We start from the raw sequence: 22,120 nt of genomic DNA on the forward strand, positions 1-22,120 counted from the left end.
TGCAACTGTTGAACCTATACTGAATGATATATGCATTAATAAAGAAATTAATTATAAATAAGCATTTTCAGTATAGCGATATAGTGTTATCTAAAGGGAACTTTAGAAAACGGGTTTCAAACTCTTCATCCCCATGAACTTTTAGGGGCTGGAACATGTGGAGAACATGGGGCTACTATGAAAAGCAGAGAATCTATAGCACCTCTATATCACCTCTACATCCATCTCCATTGACAAAACAAAACAAATCCTGCTCCACTTAATTTGCTATAGTTTACAAGGGCAAGGAAGCTCTTAAGACAATAGTTATGCTGCATTATGCTATGTATTTCCTTGTCATACTTGGACCATTATCTGGTAAAGTTTGGATTGGTGACAATAATTATTGACACCCCCCCCAAGGGTGGAGGACCTGTTTGAATTGCCCACCCTTGGAGACTGGTGGAACCCAATGGCTTCCTAAATGTCCTGGGGCATTTTCCAGTACAGAAAAACTGTTGAAGCCCTAGTCTCACTATGGAATGGTGTGATGAAATGGGCTGTTGACACAATCACTCCCAAACATTCTCTCTAGTATTGTAGAGCCCAAGTGGCTCCTTGGTATTCTGGGAAGTATGGGTTATGAAGCAAGCTGATAAAGATAAGCTGTGGGTGATAGGCGAGGGTGTGAGTGAGGTATAAAAGTGTAGGGGAAGGGCAGTTGGCAAAGGGGTGGGTGAGCGGACAAACAGGGAAGGAGCCTCTAGTCAGTAATATCAACCAGGAAAATGTATTGGGCGGCTTTGTAAAGGAAACAAAACATTCAAAATATTGATAGTGTTTTCTTTTTACCAATGAAACTGAAACCCAAACATGTTGGGCGGCATGGTGATAGATGTAGAATAATTAACTTGGTTTTTATTGAACGAGCAGATGAAGGTACTAAACTTCCTTTCAGTGTTTAGGCACTATTGCACAACTTACACAGAATTTCTATGAATGACATAGGTTTCTCTATAATGGCAGTTGTTAAATCATTTCTCTTTGGAAGCAACTTCATTTATATTTAACATTAAGTAGAGCTTCTTATGCTGGCCTTAATAGCATATATATTTTTCTAGTAGAATGTAGGTTTGCAAATTTCATTCTGCATTCCAACTACTATAGGCATATCTTTCCTTTTATGGTTTTAATGTATGAACAATTTCTACTGCAGACAGGAATGTGTGACATCTAAGACTACAGAGAAATATGTGATTTTGACCTCCTGTGGGAACACACATTTCACTGCAGTGCATTTAGAAATGTAAATAAGGAAATAGAGGTTTTTATAACTACAACATTGTTTTAATAGAGACTGCAGTGAATGAAAAAATAATATTACAATAAGATAGTGATGAGTATGTACATAGAATAATATAATGGTAGAGTTGGAAGGGACCACAAGGATCATCTTGTCCGTCCCCCTTCATTGCAGGAATCTTTTGCCCCATGTGGGCCTTGAACCATTTGGGATGCTTCTAGTCTGCTGTAACTGTAATTGACTTTCAACACTGGAGCAGACCTATCTAGCCTATCTAGTCCAGCATCCTGTTCTCACACAGTGGCCACCTGGATGCCTGTGGGAAACCCTCAAGCAGAACCTGAGCACAAGAGCGCTCTCCCCTCCTGTGGTTTCCAGCTAGAAAATGAGATGCATTTTAGAGTTTTATATGAAATATTATTAGGTATATAACGAGATGGAACCTGAAGGTCATGTTAGCATAGCATGTATTCCCCTTATTTGCTGCATCTGGTGGAAATAGTGGGTTTTGAATAGAAAATTTGTTACATTTCTGTAGCAATAGTAGTAATTAATCCCTCCTCCTTCCTTTTCTTGGATTTCTCTTTTCAAGCACACAGATTTATGTCAGTACATGGACAAACATCCTGGAGGACTTCATCCAGACAATGTGAAGGTAGGATACCACTTTCCAAATAAGCATTATTATATTAGGATTGTGTGTGGTAAGAAATGATACAGTGATAATGCAAGCAGACTCGTGATTGAAGAAAGTAAACTGGCCCTTTAAAAATATTGCTTTTACTGCTTCTTGTAAGCTGGATGTTAGCAGGCACAGCTGACGTTAGTTTTTGTTATTTGGATATGAGCTGGAAACTTGATCTGGCTACCTACTGGGAAATCAGCCAAATTATTTCAGCGTAAAGTAGAATCCAGTTAGTCAATCGTCTTAGAGACCACCCAGGTAATATTTGTTCAGCGGCCTTGCTTTTTGATTATTTTCATCAGTGAAATAATCATAAACACACTGTATCATAGAATATATACTTCAAATTGTTAAATTTAGGATTGTGATTTATTTCTCTATGTTAGGGTCCATGTACGTTTTGTAAGAATGAGAAAAAGCTGTGGTCCTAACAGATTGATTGCATTATATAGATGTATTCAAATTAAAATAAAAAGAAAGTGTGTGTGTGTTGTAATGCCCCAGGATTAATTTCTGGTTCTGCAACACAATACTTGTGGGATTTCTGGAGGCAATCAAGTGAGTTCGTGCATGTGGAAACATTAACACTGGAATATAACCCTTGTGAGAACATTCAGCATTATTCTGCAGAAATCTGTGATCCTGCTCCAGCTTATATCCCTGAATGTTACATTTATTTATTTTATTTGAGAAATTTGTACTCTGCCTTTCACTGAAGAGACCCAGGGTGATGAACAGTAACACTACAGTCACAATAAACAATAAAACTTGTAAAACAAAATCAATCAGGATCATATAATTAAGGATAAATAACACCACAAAAGCAAAAATAGGGTATCATGATGCAATACATTTCTCTCCGAAAGCTTGGACCAAAAGGTGCATCTTTGCTTGTCATGAAATGTAAACAGCGTGACACACCTCAGAGGGGAGTTTTCCCCCAAAGCAGCAGGGCCAGTACAGAAGAAAGCTCCCTTCTGGGCTCAGGATCACCAAGACGGCTTCCTCTGCAAAACCTAACATGGAAGTGTTAACATGGATATCTTAAACTGGATAATCAAGTTTTAAAATGTGTACGTGCACTTGAAGGATCACTGTAAGTGTCAGATCCTTACACGAGTTTTCAGCTGTTTGGCATCTCTCAATACGACCAAGACATTCTACCAAAAAAAGTGTGCATTGCCTAAGAAATAAGTGGACGCACAAGATCTTGCCTATTTTACTTTATTTTATTCCTTGTTTGTCATTGTACCACCCAGGGGAGGTAACAATAAATGTTTCAAAATAAACATTGTGCATTCCTTGTTAAAGGCCTCAAGTTGTTGTTTTTCGTAGACCTTCAGAAGAGGCACTAGAAATTTATACTGATACTTTTAGTGTATTCAAGCAACACATTTTCACTTCTAGTTTGGCTGCTTTGAAGATTTGTATAACCATGTCTATTTATTTTTGTGTAAAAATAAACAATGTGGTTTTTTTCTTTTGGCTTTGTGTAGTAAGAACGCTGAATACACAGCAACATAAACTTCCTTTATTAGTAGCCTTAGTGTCTCGGGGAAACCTCTGTTCTAATTAGGAATCCATTTTTATTTCTCGTTTTCCATCTGAAAGTAATGGATTCCTCTAGGGTTTACTTGCAGAAAAATAATTGCAGGTGAAATTTCCTTCTGACATAACTGCCTTTCATCACATGTCTGCTGTAATAACTGAAATGATTCTGAGTTGTTTGGTCTTTGTATATCACTCTAATATATATAATAATAATAAGCATTTAAAAATACTGTAGCTTAAAAAAATTGTGCTAGTTTTCTTGGTGTTCATTTTTAATAACCTCAAAACCATAACATAAATTGTTGGGTTGATGGGACAGATTGGAGTTTGGTTGATGCTTTGTTATACTATGCATTATTATACTATGATACACTGTAAAAACAAACAATAAAAGGATAATAAGTAAATAAATTGCTGGGTTGTACAATACACACTTACTCCAATTATTACCATTTAGTTTGTGTCACCGTAGGTGTATAATAATGAAATATCTGGGCCTAGTTGAGACGTAATGGGAAAGCATGTTTCCTGCTATGTGAATAAGCGACAGCAAGCCCCTCTCCTCTTTCACACACCTGAGAAGCATCTGCTTCCATTCTTAATCAGTTCTCTTCATGGTCTGCAGTTGGGAAAAGCTTCTAATACCCTTCTGTCCTAAGATTAAAAGAGGTGAGACTGTTGTTTCCTGTTACCTCTAAACTAGGCCAGTGTGTGTATATGTAGATAATATTTTTACTAGTTTTTTTTAACCATTCTTTGGGCATTTCCTTTCCAAACCAAAAGCACAATTACATCATAAGAAAAGATTAAGACATCTTTGTAAAAGTGTTCCAAATGCTAGTTCCATGTTGGAAGGTAGAACGTGCATTCATGAGTGGCTACAATTAAAGAGCTCAGTTTTGGAATTTTAAAATTTTTTTTTGAAAGGTAAGACTTTCAACTTCTTGGTCAAGAAAAGCAGAAGCAGCATTTCAACCAGCACAGAATCCATTTGAGGGAGTTTCAGCTTTCCCCTTGACTTAGGAATGGTATTGCTGTGAAACACTTGAGGGCTGTTAGAACCTTACTTCCTAATGCATATCCATATATCTATATCTATTGAGATAGATATAAAGACATAGATATAAATATATTGCTTCCTAATATTGATCTATATATCTGTGCTGCAGCTAAGAATTGGCTAGATAGTTCATGTCAATATTTATTCATAAAACTTTTTCTGTTTCTAGGATAATAGGGAAATTGCAATGAAGTTGTGAAATTTTACATAAAAAGCTTATTTATTTGGTGAATGTTATCAAAATTCTAAAGTCCCACATGTTTCTCTGTCATGAACATTATCCTTTAACTACGTTGCCTAAGTAATATCTGTTCTTGAAAAATGGATAAGTTAATGACCAATTTGGAAATTAACAACCAGAGTGAAAGCCTTAGGGTATTTGCCATCTTATAAATATTTATATTTTTATAGGCATAAGTAATTATGCTTGAAATTACCCAAAAGCAATGAAGGGAAATTACCCAAAAGCAATGAGTGTTCAGAACAAGCGAGTAATTCATTAACATTTATTATACATCATTTTCATTTAAACAAAAAGAAGTATTTTAATATGCCTGTGTAAATACATGTGGAGTATAATCTTTCTGAGCAGCAGTTTTTCAATGTATCCTGCAATTCAAATTAATGCATTAATGGAGGGTTTACTAATATACCTGCTTGTTTTATTGTATCAAGAGTTACCCTCGCCCCCTTTGTTTAGAATGTGTATGTTTTCCTTCCTGAAATCTCCCTAAGGTATATTCATGCATAACACTGCCAAGATGATTGACACATAGCAGCACAATATGTATTGCTCTTCATATTTTGGGAGCCATAGAAGAAAGAAGAAAGTAATTGTCCTGCATAAAAAGAAATTTGGAGAATATTTAATATGCTATATACTGGGAATGCTATATACTGTGTGTGTGTCTTACAGTGCATGTGTAGACAGTAAAATAAACAGATGTTATTCTATACTGGTGTAACACATGCAGTTTAACCTGTGTTTATTAATAGACTTTTAAAATCAGATCAGTTTGAATGCATGCAGGTGAAATTCTTACATTGGCAGCACACTTTTTCAGACCTACATCAATGAACAGGATTGAGCAAAAATCTAGGATCCATTCTGGAAATATTCATGATTCTATACGATTTCTTTATAATTTTATCCATTTACACATCTTTGAAATGTCTGCTTTTGTTTCAGAAGGTGTGATGTCTGTGGCGCATGGCTGGGTTTTTCCATTAATTACAGTGGATATACTAAACAGGATTATTTGGCATTTAATGTAGTTGATAAGTTGCAGTTTTCCATTACTCTTTAGAGGGTAAGCAGGTGCAGAAAAGGGTAGGATAATGTTATGCTAAATTAAGGCTGTCTCTTTCAGATGGCATTGAGAATCGATTTTTTAAAATAAGCTTTTCTGGTGATCAGTCATCAACTAAATCATCATGATTTTACACTGATTATTTTATCTCTTCCACTTAGACATTAATGAACTATGCATGATCATTAAATAAAAATGCTCCCCTCTAAGTTTTTAAGCATAACTACCTGAATCATCTTACAGTATATTTCCATAACTGAACCCTCATCCCTCATGCTGCATATACTGTATATATGCAAGGTTTTTTAAAAAAGAAAGGCGATCAAGAATTGTCTGTGCAAGTTTTTTCCCTTTAGCATTTTCATTAAATTTTGAAAGAGCCATTGATTGTGATGATGTGTGAAGGAGCCTTTTAACCTCATTGATCAAGGAGGACAGTTTCTTTCTTCCTATTAACATTATGCTAGCAGATCATGAAGGTGTATTATTTTGCTCAGTTAATTAATCATACTTGTCAGAACATCAGCATTGTGAAGGAAGCGGGAAAGATTGATAAGCACAGTAAATAAAGGTATAAATGTGTACTTTTCGAAATATAAAGATCTTAGTGGTGTGGTCTTACTGTAGGATGTTTCCATATGGAAAAGTCCTGAAAGGAATTGGTTGGAAGGAAGCCTTTTTTGTGAAAGCAAGTGTGATATCTGTCCCTTGTAAGAATGTAGTTATGCTATAGAGTTCAAAATCTGGAAATCATGTCTTTAGCAAATTCTGCCCCTATAATGTCCACTATCTTAGAAGGCCCAAAATGCTGTTGTTCTGAGGATTGTTATTAACATATTTCATGTCCTTTCAAAGGCTATTTGGGCTGTAAGAATATGTTTTCCTTAAGACAAACTAGAATGCACCCTGGTCAAGTAGGGATCTGCACCTAGGTCTCTTCAGGGATGTGGTGGTAAGCTAGTTTTGTCATTGGAGATCACCACCATCATCATCGCCATTTGACACATGGGCTAAAAATCAGTTTTTAGAAGTTGTCTATCAAAATTTGTCTTTTTATTTTTCTTTCCTTTTTTGATGAAAGTTGGAAATGTCATCCAGCAGTTATAATTCTAGTCTGTCTTCTGTGTTTGAAGGCATGTCATCCTCTTTTGGGGTATTACAGCAGCTCCACTGCTCTCTTGGCATCTGTAGGTCTAGATGTTGCTGCTAGAATGTGAGCCAATGAAGTAAAATGTGACTTGGGTTTTCTTGGCAATTGTCCACTTATATATGTTGAATTTGATAGCATGGTGGTCACTGTTCTGAGTCTGTTCAGCAAAACTTTCATCCTGCACTGGGTCCCGGGTACCACTAAAGATTTATCCCAGGGTCACTGCCCTCTACTTAGTTCTAAGACCATCTGTTTTAGGATATAGTTTGGGGGGGGGGAACGTAAGGGTTTATGTTTACAGTATAGTGTTTAAGGTGACCACTTAACCCATCACCAAAAAGAGGACAAAATATTATAGATCTGAAAAACAAAACAAAACAGACATGCTTGTTTATATGTATAGATGCACATTTAAAATTACTGTGTGCCTGCTCAGTCTTCTGTCTAGGTGCTAACTGTTAAAGGGCAACTTCAAGATCCTCTGCTCTCTCTACTTATCATCCATTATCTTTAAACTTAACTTTAGATTTAGAATTTATTTTACTGAGGCCTTTACATAGAGCAGGGGTTAGCAACCCGCAGCTCCGGAGCCGCATGTGGCTCTTTTACACCTTTGCCGCGGCTCCGGGGCGGATACTAGTGAGGGGAGGAGGCGCATTGTGTGCCCTGACACTCCCCACTGTTTTAAATGTCGCAATGGTTTTGCGGCTCCCAGTTTTTTTTTCTTCGGTCCAAGTGGCTCTTTTTGTCTTAAAGGTTGCAGACCCCTGACATAGAGGATTCTTTCAAAGGCAAGCCTGTCCCTAATGGTGTTCCATATTAAATTTACAATTTCAGTGCTCAAACTATTTCCAGTGGCATACTTTAAAATATTAACCCACCTCCACATTTCAGTTTTCCATTTTCTGTCACCTTATGTACGCACTTACTGTGAGTATAATAAGTGAGTCTCAAAATTGTTGGAAATCTCTTAAGTCATAAACTGGAGAATTTTGTAGTTTGTAGTCTGAAAGAGTGGAAAGAATCTTAGTTCTTGCTGAGAGAGCTGATACGTCTTTATTGGAGAAATTGTTGGTTTTAATGTGTTTGCCCTTACATTTTAATCATTGCTAACACATTGATATCACACTCCATAAACCTCTAAATTGATTTGACCTTCCAATGGCACCATCGCTCCCAGGACTCATTATTGGAAAGCAGTACCTCAGTTAAAGTGCGATTGTCAAGGCAAAACAGCAAAAGCATGCTTTTTGCATGGCCATCAAGTGTGGTGTTTCAGTACTTTAGATTGTTTTACAGATTAACTAAACAGTTTGATTGCACTTCAAAATGCAACAAAGCTAACATTATGTGAATCTGTTTTTTATTTTCCCCATGATATATATCTGTTCAGCTAGACCTTTGGAAGCAATTACTGTCATTAACGTTATATAAAGTTTTTAGTTTTTTCTGCAAGCTGTATTTTATTAATGAATGGTTTAAATATGGTATATTGTTGTTGTTCAATGTTGAATGTATATGTTGAAAAGCATTATAAGATCACTATGTGTGTGATAGGTGGTAGTCTAGAAATTTTGTCAATAAATATAAAAGCAAGTAGGCTTCTATATGTGTAGCATCTGTTCCAGTGTTGTCTGAATTGTCTGTGTGTTTCCCTTTTTGGAACTCCTTTGACCATCCTTTCCCTTACCAGTGGGACATCCTGATTATTTTCAGAGTTTCCCATAAAATTGTGTTGGAGGCATCCTAAGCCACTTTGTCATTGCTCTAAATACCAAACTTGTGATTCGAGGACCCGATCCCCGCTTGGGTAATGAAGACACGTGGACACGGTATATTAGGTTAATGGGCAAGAAAAGGCCACAACTTTATTGATTACAGCATGTGAGAAGGTATTGGCTTAGGCATTGGACCTCAGAAAATTTGACTCCACCCACTCGGAGAGGGGTGAGTCTGATGAGGGGGTTAACCACCAGTAGGGGGAGCCTGTCGATGCTCACAGTATTGAAGTTAACATTAAAATGGCAGGTACAAGGTGTACAGTGGTGTATTCTAACATAACATTGTACAATATTTGTTCTATATAAATAGTATTCCACCAAACAGGAAGTTTTGTTCATTTGTCTTTAATGTGTGGCTTGCCATTTTTTCAGACTGATGACTTGAAATAAAAAAAATCTAGGTGTGACATAATTGAAATTTTACAACTTTACTTCAGTACTGCAGAGCACTTCACATATGTACTCCTGCACAGGTGGAGTAGGTTTTTAGTGGATATGCTTAAGCTGCTTTGTGGGGAAATTTCCTCAAAAAGTGATCTATGTATAAATAAATATGGCCTATTATGTTCTCAGTCAAAAGAAACTTTGATGATTCCTAGGATCCAGAGCAACCTCCCTGTACTGGGAGATGAAAAAGCTATTTTTATAATGTATAATCTAAAATTTAAGATTTATACTAGCCAGCTTCATTTCATTGTTTAAAAATACAATGTGTCAAAAATGCCACCTGAAGCGTTATCTTTTCCTAATTTATTTCTGTACTTGTTACCCTTGTATTTCCTCAGTTTCTTTCAGAAATTAACAATATACTATCATGTGAACAGGCAGAGAGAAAAGGACATTTAATTAAACATTCAGCTTCAGTAACATGACATTTCTGTACTTTCATGTTGCCCTTTGGTTTATTCAGTAATCATATTCCATAAATTCATACAGGTGCTGTGTTGATAGCTAATTAGGAACTACTTCATGCCGGTATATTGATTCTGAGAATTTTTAATGGTCTAATATTCCTACACAAACAAGAGGACATCACTGTTTGCAAATAGCTTAACGGCTGGGTGAAGTAAAATGTTTGCGTTATGTCTATGATATATTGCAATTATCTTGTCATGTAATAATAACCTTATGACTGTTTTTTACAAAAGATTTGCTACTGAAGAGTAGCCTTAATATCTGGCATGCTGAGGTGAAATCAGCAAAAAGAAACTCACAATTTTGCCAGCATGCAAGCCTAATATTTGATGTAGTCCTCTGACAAGTGACTTTTATATGAGATTTGAAATTATAAGAAAATACAAAGTGCACAGTGAGTTCCTGTATATATTAGCATACTGAGAACATATCTAATCCCATAGTTAGCCTATCTTTAGAAGTATTGTGAATAAGTTAAAATTCCCTCTTTGGTCACATTTTGAGTTTTTTTTAAAAAACCTCTTGTATCAAATATTTGAGAATAAAAGCCTTTGGGATTTATATGTATTTTTATATCCTTTTTCACTACTTTCGTATATAATTTTTGTCCCAGCACTGTGTTCTTCTCCTTTCCTCTTCTCCATATGCTGTTGTTTTCTTTAATTAGTGAAGATACACATCTGTCTTCAGGCTACCACCTAATCTCTAAGGCCATATGGGTAAACAGAATATAATTGTGGCTTGATAGGGATTGACTCTACTGTTTGTAGTTATTGTTAAGGATTGTTAAAGCAGGTGAATAGAGTTGGATGCAGGGAAATGGATGTTTCTTACCTCTACATATTAAACATTGCTTAAAAATAAATTCTGGTATTTTAAAATCACACCTGTAGCAAAGCTGCCAATGAAGTGTTTTACCCATATGCAGACACCCTGCTTTTTTTGTGAAGGAAGCCAGTGTTCTGCATGCAAGTATTAATAAAGACAATGTTTTTCCCCCTCTCTTTCAGTTATTTTTATTTCAATTGCTGCGAGGACTTTCGTACATCCACCAGCGTTACATTTTGCACAGGGACCTGAAACCCCAAAATCTTCTGATCAGTGACACTGGGGAGTTGAAGCTGGCAGATTTTGGTAGGAAAGCTGTTAATTAAAAGATTATCTTATAATGATGTGGGAAATGTTTCAGCTGTCTTACTCTTAGTCACAAGCTGACTCTGGACACAGTGAAGATTGATAAAATAAAATTCATAGAAATACTTCATATCCTACTGAATGACAAGAGTATGGAAAGAAGTAACCAATCTCAGTACTAGGTAGAAAGTTTGAAATCCTACAGTTTACAGCTGAGTACAGTCTTTCTTATTAACATGGTATTTAACTTGAAGGAAATTATTTGTTATTGCAAATAAGTAATATTTTTTCCATACAGCTATGGGCTCAGGAAGACACTGAAGCATTTTAAGCATATTTAGGATGTTTCTTGGTCGCTTCTTAATTGAAAGACTAGTCTCCAGCAACATACTTTCATGATGTCAATGGAGTGTTGAGTCTCCCCCTTATTATTTTACATTGTGTTTAATGAAAATCTGTAGTTAGACTTGGGTAGAAAAGAGAAGATAAATGTTTTTAATTGAAGTTATATTATTTCCTTATACTGTATCACGATATTTCGAAATTGAATACAAGATGAGTTGACTTTTTTAGTGAAAACTATAATAAAAATTTAAACTACGAGATAAAGCTATATAGGGTCATGAACCCACATTGCCATAATGAGAAATAGTAAAGCAAATCTGTCTCTTCAGAAGTATTAATATTACAAAGTTATATGCAAAGTTGCTCTTCCACCAAAGACATCAAATGATTTTGCTGCTCTTGGAATATATTTCTCTCATGTTTCTATTTTCTTAGAAGGTTGTTGCACAAGGATTATTGTGAAGCTATTATCCTGATTATGCACACAAGAAATAGAAATGTAAATGTAGCTGGTTGATTTTGGCAGATAGGATGTCATATTTTTTCAGAGTAATAAATTCGAAATCACTAAAGACCTTTCAAACCTGAAGACATGGCCTTCAGATCTGGTATCACAAGTTTATAAAACTCAACAGTACAACTCACAGTTTTAATTCAATGTCCCAGGGACACTTCATCTCCTCCGAGCTAAAAAAATAAAAATCATACTCAGAGCTTAGACCTTTGGAAAACCATTGTTTTTGTATTAAAAAATTACAGAATTCTCATGTTTGCTGGCATAATGTGTTGTAGCTGATGAATTTGTAAATATAGATAATAATCTCTCATCAAAGAAACAGTTCAGGGCTGTGTTTACTAACCATACAGCAGCACTCTAAAATAGCATTTATGAAGATGAATCTATTTATCAAAGACAATGAAAACACAGATGGGATTTTTAATAAAATTAAAAATTGAATAAAGCATGAGAAAAATTGAAGGCCATGGGTGTGCTTTTTGGAAATAATTGTTGCACAAATGAGAGCAGTCGTGTGTGTGTGTGTGTGTGTGTGTGTGTGTGTAGAATCCCATCACTGATCTACCACCAAAGTCCTGTGGGATAGGGTAGAAGATTCTGGAAGTGGCCTTTTCCTCTCTCCCTGCCCTCACTGAAGTGTTTTTATTTTCCCTGCTACTACTATGCCATCTTCAGTGATGGAGTTGTTCACAGCCATTTGGGGAGATATGTCTGGAAAGCAAAGGGACTTGGGAGCCCGCAACCTGCAGCATCGTCTGACGTGTCACCAACACGCCCCATATCTGGGCCCATCACCAGCAGAGCACCTCTGACTGACCAGTGATTGGTAGACCTTTCCAGCACCTCAGCAAGGAAAGCTCCAGTGGTGAGCCTCCCTGCCCACCCACACAGTGGGATGTTGGCAACTTCCATTGGCCATTCATCTGCCCTTCCCAGAAGATTAGGATTTCTTGCTAAGACAAGTAGTATTTTTCCATTTTTGTTACAAGGCAAGTTGAAATTCTAAAGGTTCTTAAAATATGGCACGAGTTCTCCCTGTTACACAGTTAAATGAGAAGTAAATTGAGCTGATTTGGGTGTGAATTTGATATACTTTAGCTATTTTCCAAAGCAAAGCTAATGTGCTGGCTGTAGCTAGCAAATAAAGCTAATATTTTAAGTTAACTAATCACACAGTGAAACTTGAACTGCAGAGCTAACTGCCTTTGACCTTTCTTCACATTTTTTTACTTGATTGTTTATAGATTTAAAGTCTCCAGTGCTTTTGCATAAGGTTGCTATTTTGGATCGTAGAGCAGATAGAGAATTATAAACTTTTTAGAGATCTTTTGTTGGAATGGGGACATGATGGAATGTTGCAATAAAGGAAGTTGCTCATTTTTGTTTCAGTACAGTGTATTTAAAATTATGCTGAGTAAGAGGAGAATGTAAAATGCAACATGTATCCATGAAGGTAGTGGTTTTTAAAAAATAGATTACAGCATTCTTGATCCTAACAAGCTACATGACTAGTAACTTTGCAGTAAATATTTATATAAAATATGGTGTTTTCTTATAAAGCAATTTTAACAAGCTACCCTAACTGCTTTTCTGGTAGAAGTATGCATCTAATTCCTAATGCATCTAATCTGGCCATAATGAATCTAATCTGGCCATAAATTTCATGTGGTGACTTCATATTTGTTTATTCATTCATATAAAATCTTCAGTCCTACCCTTTTTGTGCCTTTGTGCCACTCAAGGTGAGCTGCAATAATATAAAATCACAGTGCAATAAAAATATATTAAACTATAAAGAATCAAGCAATAAAAATACATAAAATATACACCAGGTAAAACACACATCAAAGTCAAGTTAAAAGCAGCAGCCGCAGGTAAAAATGACCTTAACTGGTTAAAGCTGGCCACAATAAAATAATAAATTAATGCATCAGTAGCAAACTATTCCCGTTCCCCAAAAAACATAAAAAAACCCTCTTATTGCAATATGTCAGTGTACTTAAGAATTCCACTGGGCAAGGGTGTAGGAAGAAGGAAGTTGGACTTGGCTGTCCTGGCACAAAATGATTGTTTTATTGATGTGTGTATATGAGTGTTTGTGGCTGAAGTGAGCCAAAACATGAGGGCGGCTTACATTTTCCATTGTTTATTTAGATTAATAGATTGGCTGGCTGGTATTTCTTGAGCCTGGCAATTCCCAGTTGTTCTTTCTCCTCCAGACATGTCATGTAGAGGAACAGCAACTTGTCATGCTGATAGAATTCTGATGAAAAGAAACACAGATGAGAAGGAAAAAGAGGTTGAAGCTCTGGAAGCCAGACCTGCATTTTGGATTTGTGCAGTTATTGTTGAGCACAGATGCCTGCTGTGTAGGCGCTACTTGTAACTGGTACTTTATTTTATTTTGTAAAAGATGGTTGTACTAGTTATTTTAGGCCTTGGCTGCAAGCTCAGTAGCAGTTTGTGGCTGCAAATAATATACAGTCACTTGAAAAACAGGCTCTACAAAGCAGAAGTACATCAGTGAGAAACTGGGACTGTACCCAAAGAATATTGTTGGCCTCGCTGTAATAGCTAGAAAGGGTAGAGTTTTAACATTGCCACAGATCATTTAAGCTCTGTATTTAAGAGATTTTTCTACAGTCTTCATGCTCTGCTAGTTTTCCTTTGGCCTTTTAAACTGAGATTATTTAGCAGCATCACCTTTAACCCTCAGTCAGACTTCCAGGTATGAATACAACTTGAGAAGATTTCGTAAAGTTCTTCAAACATTTCTACTGAGATGAGGAACTTGGACAGGAAGCTGTGTTAACAAAAATGCCTATCTTGTATTAAGGATTGATTGATTGATTGATTGATTGATTGATTGCTCAAGGTGGTAAACATGGTTCTTCTCCCCATTTCATCCTCACAACAACTCTGTGAGCTAGGTTGGGCTAAGAGATGGTGACTGGCACAAGGTCATCCAGTGAGTTTCATGGCTGAGTGGGGATTCGAACCCTAGTCTCCCAGGTCATAGTCCATCACTCTAACTGTTACATAATAATTCTTATATTGCATATCGCATGAGCACCTTTTCTACTTCTGTTCTTCAGATAGTAGTAAACAAGGATCAAAACGTACACTGTGCCTTAAAATTGCAAACTAGTTCTGCTTTTAACTCCACGCAGAAAAGACAATGGCCTAACCTTTTTAAAGTCAAACATCACATTCACAGCTTTCCCCTGTAATTTTTCCTTTTTAATGAGAAATATGTTTCCTAAATGTTACAATGTTGATTCTTGTTACCTGATGTATTGCTCATTTTCCATATTAAGACTAAAATGGCCTTTAGTATTTCATTGCATTAGTAAAGGCCCTCTGGGGAACTAATGAACTATTACTTGATTTATTTTAGTCCAATTGTTCCCAAACTTTCACTCTAGTTGGTTATGGTCCTATGTATTTAAATAATTAGCTTCTGGCCCATATGCATTCTCCTTATTTTTTTTGCCTATAATTCCTTTTGTTGCATACCCAGTGTAAAGGGAATTGGGGGTTGCTTGTGCGTAAGGGGGTTGCTGCTCTAGGCAACACTAAACCTTTCCCTGGCTGGACAGCCCTTTCTCCGTGGCTGTATCCGTCCACTGGCAGAATCCGTCAGTGGGCGTTTCCTGAACTTCTTCCAACATAGAAGCTCTTTGACGCCAAGTCTCCTCCTAGCCTCCCTGCGCGGAAGTCTTCTGCGCAGAGTGGGCGTGGCCAGCGGAGGTCCTGGACTCTCCCCGCTGGTCTCTATGGAAGAGTCTTGGAGCCATCTCTCCGAAGTCCTTCCCTGCTCCCCTTTCTTCCTGGTGTCACGCCGATTTCCTTCCCCAAAGGAAGTGTTCTCTCTCTCCCTGCTGGTCCCTTCTCCTGCATCGTTGGGGAGCCTTACCTCCACTCTTGGCTCCGATGGCAGTTCCCTGACACCCAGTCATGCTGTTACTCAACTATTTGCAATTCAGAGTTGTCTTTAAATTATTTGCTATTACTCTGAAATACTAATCAGAAAGTATTTACTGTTTCACTGCATCACACTCACATATTTGTAGCGTAATTAGCAGAAGTTATCTTCATAGACAATATTTACATGGTAACAAAGTTAGGTTCATTAAATGAAAAACTAGAAACAGGAAAGCAAAGTGAAAATCAGCCAGCTGTTAAATTGTATACATATACAATTTCATGATGATTCCAGTTTTACAATAACATTGATAGGATATTAGTATTGCTGAGGAAGAGCGGCTTTTTAGTATTAAACTCTACTATAATGTGTGGTTTATATTTGAAGGACAGAATTGTTATTTAGTGGAGTTTTCAAATATGGCCTCCAGAGCAAAATGTTGACAGAACATATTTAAAGTATAAGAGGTGTTTTATTTTTGTTTTTTAAAAAGTATGGTTCTATTGTGAAGAAAATGCATGCATTTTCTTAATAAAAAATCCAAATCACTGATTTTTAGCTTCTAATTAGTAATGGGGAAATAGGCTGAAATCTCTAACCATCATCTCCATTTAGTCTGAGCAGGAAAAGTAGCAGATTTAGAACAAGCTGGGATCCAAAATCATGGTTTGACGATCCTAGTGTCTTCCAAAGCTGGTAACCATAGTTCTAGTTTCCTCTAAACTGGCATTAGAGGCTTCCTGGTTTCATTTCTCTTGCTGCAAAGGCGTGTCATGCATGGATTAAGTCCCATTAATATCTTAGTTTATAGAGCTGAGATAAGATTGTCAGAACATTGCCACTGTATACTTCAGCATGTGGAACATGGGCTTTTGGTCTGAGTTTCTTCTGGCCTTGTGGTCAGTCTAATGAAGCCAACTTTATCAGGCAAGTCTGCATGTTACACCACTCAAATTATGAATTAGTGAATTTTTAGAATTTTGAAACTCCTGAAAGATTATTCTTCTGACATGTATCAATATAGCCCCCCTAATCAGCTGTCAATAGAGTTATCATATTCAAGCTATGCATGCTTGTATAATATAATAATTTCTTTTCTTACATCAGTGTAACACACTTTTACAGAGAGTATGTTACAGCCTCTTCTGAGTATTTAGGAATATAAGTCATTTGAGAAATACAGATGTGCGGTCATTTCTAACCCTGTGTCTTCATACAGAATGAGCCATTTGAAACATTTAAGTAATCAGAATTTTGAAACTGCAGTTGTGTACATCATGAGGGTGGAAGGGGATACCACTTGACTTTTGAATCACTAGGAAATCTGGATATTAGAGATGAAAGATTCTACTGAGTGTTGTGTGCTTTCCTGTAACATGCATCGATTGCAGCATGAATATTGAAAATTAGTACACAAAGGTGGACGGCAAGCATTCGTAATTGATTAATTCTGAATAATGAGTATCCCTTGCATTCTGTGCTTACATTCATTAGCACAGATTAGAATCAATACTCAACATGTAAAGTTGTGTTGAAGGTGTGGAGAATAGCACACATGCTTTTAACTGTATTATTTATGTTCACAAAGGACTGTTTAAAGTGATTAAGAAGAATTTAATTGGCATTAAATTATTTTGGGTATGCATTGTATGTAGAATTTATTGCATGGCAGAAGTACACAAAGCAAAACATAAACAGCACAGCTGCTTCACCTATTACTTTATCAGTTTTGTGTTGTGTTAATGATAGGCATGGCGATTAGGTGATGTGCCTTGACTTCTGACAACTGCCTCATGGTTGTCTTGTTACTGTAGAGAATTGACATGGGCAGGGTGCTGTTTTGGTGACTTTAATCTGACAAAAAGAGCAAGATCTGAAATTCACCTTACTGGATTGTCATGAAACTATCCCTATAGATCTTCAGGCCAAAACAGAATAAGTAATACCATAATATGCAAATATTATATGCTCACCTGGCTATCTTTCCGATTACCTTTTTACTTTATGTTCGCTTCATAAAAGTTATAATGATCGCTAATACAAGCAGCACTGACTTTTGGAAGAGCGTGTGGCTTCCTGTAGTGTAACCATGGAAACGGACAAGGAATCCTTAAACAAAGTGATCACACATGCTGTGCTAATTAATCCTGTCCTACAGCTTTTCCTCAGCTGGAGGAAGCAGTTAGATAAATTTTGCATGAGTTTGCATGTTTGGATCTACAAACAATATGAAATACGTTGCCATGTCTAGGTTGTCATTCAAAAGATGGGGAAAGCCAACAATGCTGTAACTTGTCATTCATTTGTAACTTGTGCTGTGCCCCAGAAGATGTGGGTTTTTTAAAGATTTCTGAGAGGAATTGTTGTTGTTTAGTCGTTTAGTCGTGTCCGACTCTTCGTGACCCCATGGACCAGAGCACGCCAGGCACCTCTGTCCTCCACTACCTCCCGCAGTTTGGTCAAACTCATGCTGGTAACCTCGAAAACACTATCCAACCATCTCGTCCTCTGTCGCCCCCTTCTCCTTGTGCCCTCCATCTTTCCCAGCATCAGTGTCTTTTCCAGGGAGTCTTCTCTTCTCATGAGGTGGCCAAAGTACTGGAGCCTCAGCTTCACGATCTGTCCTTCCAGTGAGCACTCAGGGCTGATTTCCTTAAGAATGGATGCGTTTGATCTTCTTGCAGTCCATGGGACTCTCAAGAGTCTTCTCCAGCACCATAATTCAAAAGCATCAATTCTTCAGCGATCAGCCTTCTTTATGGTCCAGCTCTCACTTCCATACATCACTACTGGGAAAACCATGGCTTTAACTAAACGGACCTTTGTTGGCAAGGTGACGTCTCTACTTCTCAAGATGCTGTCTAGGCCTGTCATTGCCCTTCTCCCAAGAAGCAGGCGTCTTTTAATTTCGTGGCTGCTGTCACCATCTGCAGTGATCATGGAGCCCAAGAAAGTAAAATCCCTCACTGCCTCCATTTCTTCCCCTTCTATTTGCCAGGAGGTGATGGGCCCAGTGGCCATGATCTTCGTTTTTTTGATGTTGAGCTTCAGACCATATTTTGCGCTCTCCTCTTTCACCCTCATTAAAAGGTTCTTTAATTCCTCCTCACTTTCTGCCATCAAGGTTGTGTCATCTGCATATCTGAGGTTGTTGATATTTCTTCCGGCAATCTTAATTCCAGCTTGGGATTCATCCAGCCCAGCCTTTCGCATCTGAGAGGAATAGTGTATCTAAAAGGCTGAACTGCCAGTGTTTGATGTTCTGCATAACTGCTGAAGGATGTACAATTATTTTAAACATGTAGGCCCAACCTTATTATTATTTGTTACTAAACATGTTGCAATGAAATAGAAGAAAAGCTTACAGTATTAAAATATAGAATCAATAAAGTAAACTTAATTGATTGCATGAAACTGATAAAACCAAGAAAAAGAAACAAAGCATAATCAGTTCTTTAGAATTCAGAACATCTCAAAGTCACATTGTATCTTTTGAAGAAGGAGCATTTTTTTAACATTTGGGGAAATCGCATTTGCTGCAAAAGTGTCCTGTTTGTTTTGACCTTAGGAAGGGTGTCAGCTTAGACATTAAGGTGTATCCCCACATTCTATCTATCCATTGATTAACGCTAGCTGTTTCCTGAGACCTTTAGTTATTTGCATGCAATATTCTGGTGGCAGCTGCTAGATAGGAAAATAATTCTATGCAGTTTTTTATTAATTCATCCATATAATTTAATAGGCTCAGCCTTTATAACTGCCGAGCAGTTATGCCTTTCTAGAATATTTCACGCTCAGTTCATCCTACCTGGTCATCTGCATGCTCTGGTATTTTTCTTTTCTTTTTTTGCTATTTTCAAAACATGTTACCAAACATAGCATAAATTTAAACTACAGGAGTAAAAACCCATCTTCAAATTTACAGCAGATAAACTAGCTGTTGGTTTTTTCTAAACAGAATTCATATTCATCAACTGGTTCCATAAGCCTGTGCCTCCTCTCCATGTCATGTGAACAGGCCATTCTCTCTCCATCCCTTAAATTGTGGTGGCTTTTAATTTTTGTCACAATTTTTAACCATATTCTATCAAATTCTAAATCTGTACCAATGCCTTCTTGTAATATAAAAGAGCAGTCACAGAATCCAATCAAATTTTGATTCCTGTAATAATTTGTATAATCTTGATCACTCTTTGCCAACTATTAAAGATCCTTTAACTTAAGATGCCAGGGATTGAACCTGGAACCCTTTGCATGCAGCTATTTTAATTATCACAATGCTTTTGAAATTATAGTGGCTGTGCTGCTGTTAAAATATATTTGAGCCTAGTAAATACCTTTTGAAGAGAATCACAATGACCTGGGTTGCACATCATGCTAAACCAAACCACGCTCCTGTGCCACACTGAGCTAAGCCATAATTTTACATAACATGCTGTCCAAACCCAGGCTTGTGGTTTAGCTCTCTCCAGACTAACCATAAACTGTAACCAAGGTTTGTTCCGTGGCTGCAGCTTGTGGTTTGTCCAGAAGAGCTAAACCACAACCCTGGGTTCAGATCGCACACTAAACCAAACTATGACTTATCTCAGTGTAACATAGCAGCAAAACAATCAAGGAAGAATTAAGCACTAGGATCTCTTCTGTGCTATGTCATGATTTGGCTTAGTGTGAAACAGGTCAATGTGAGCGGGGGGCGGGGGGATTACTTCAGTTTACTTCCAAGCTGATAGTTACTCAGCCACCTCTGTTTACTATTAGAATAAATGATTTTAGAAGGAATGATGTTGCTCTTCTCAGATATGCCTAGAGTGGAATTTTAGCTTCACAAGTCCTATGAGGTAGATTTTGCTGCAGTATAGTGACTTGCTGTTCTGTTTGTTTCACAGTTGAAAAGGAATTTGAATTATTTCATCCAAGATCAGCAGTCTTACTCTTAGCACAGAGCAGTATGTTAAATGTTCAAGGTTAAGGGCAGATGGCATATATTTTTTCTAGCAGTATGCAGATATACAGCATGTGCCTGAAGCTTTAAACGTTACTCAGTGTATGAGCTATTTAGCTCTCTGTTTAATCCACTAGTTGTCGTTGAGTTACACAGGTTATGTTCCCTGCTCTAAATGCTAACATTTAAGGATTCATCTCTGAGTTTTTTATTAAATAGTTTTAAAAAATTGTGCCTAATACTTTCTCTTTTTAAACATGAAAAACTAGATCCTAAAAAACAACATGACAGCCCTATAATGACTGAAACAATAATGCAGTCACTTGATATTTCATGATCTGTAGCTTTGTTTTGTGATGTGTTGAATGATAGAAATGGATATGTTTTTTCTCTGATTAACTTAACACATGGCCAGAAGAAACACAATCTACTTTTTCAAGCAGACTCATATTACACATACCTTTTAAAGATCTAACGTGACCTTTATTTCTTTATATGCTGATTTTCTTTGTTGCGCTTGTATTTGCTCTTTAGGACTTGCAAGAGCCAAATCTGTCCCTAGTCATACGTACTCTAATGAAGTGGTTACCCTGTGGTACAGACCTCCAGATGTCCTCTTAGGCTCAACAGAATATTCAACCTGCCTTGATATGTGGTAAGAATACAGCGCGTTTACAGGATCCATATGTTCTAACTTGCTGTGACTTTGATTTGTTAGACACACAGTGGGCTTGACAAGCAAAGATTGCAGTCTTGTTCATGCTGACCAAGGGATAAGTCCCATTGAACTCAGTGGAACTTATTTTGGAGTACATGTGCATAGGAGTTCTCTGTAAGATAAAGCAGTACATTGTTTGTAGGCTAAGGTTTCCAGATACTGTTTATGTAAGAAACCTCTTTGCTCTCTCACCAATGGTTAATTATCGTATCTTAGTCTCATACTTCAACCAAAAAAGGCTCTCAGATGGACTCACAGTTAAAAACAATAAAAAAATTAGATAATCCCTGCCCTCAGGTTTCCAATCTAAAAGATGTAGCATAAAAGGAAAAAAAGACTGGGTAAACTCAGGTACCAGTTCTTAGAGTTAGAAACTTCTATACTACCATCTTGGATGGGAGCAATTTGGGTAGCTTGATTGAGTAACTCCTGCTAGGTGGCAGGTGAAGAAGAAATAGCCAAATGCAGCTGCTGTCTTATAGATGGGACAAGCCTGCTCATCTTCGTTCCCTCCACTCCTGCCCAATGGAATGGCTGCTGTCAGGTCAGGTTGCAGTTGAGAAGGAGCCAAAGTTAGTTGATATCATAGCAGAACAAATGGAACAGTCATGCTTCCCTTCTCCTTTATTGGTTTATATGTTTATAAGTAGTCACAGATTTCAGACAAGCCATGTGACTGCTTTTAGTCTTCCTGTACATTTTTAAAAAAACCAAAAACTGATTTTCTGGATAATTTTGCAGCACAGCAAATACTTGAAGGGAATTAGACAGAATACATGTAATCCAAGATCCAGTAACATTG

At 37.1% G+C, this 22,120-nt stretch overlaps 1 protein-coding gene across 5 annotated transcripts in view; it reads left to right on the forward strand.

The window, feature by feature from the left end:
- CDK14 (cyclin dependent kinase 14) overlaps positions 1 to 22,120 on the forward strand; it is a 228,510-nt gene that overhangs the window by 100,835 nt on the left and 105,555 nt on the right. For all 5 annotated transcript variants that reach the window (XM_077936923.1, XM_077936922.1, XM_028750584.2 and 2 more), the window contains 3 exons: positions 1,875 to 1,937; positions 10,745 to 10,868; positions 21,135 to 21,255. In XM_077936923.1, coding sequence (XP_077793049.1) covers positions 1,875 to 1,937; positions 10,745 to 10,868; positions 21,135 to 21,255 — 308 coding nt within the window. The remainder of the gene's footprint in view (positions 1 to 1,874; positions 1,938 to 10,744; positions 10,869 to 21,134; positions 21,256 to 22,120) is intronic.

Source organism: Podarcis muralis, chromosome 12 (assembly GCF_964188315.1).
Source record: "Podarcis muralis chromosome 12, rPodMur119.hap1.1, whole genome shotgun sequence".
Lineage (NCBI taxonomy): Eukaryota > Metazoa > Chordata > Lepidosauria > Squamata > Lacertidae > Podarcis > Podarcis muralis.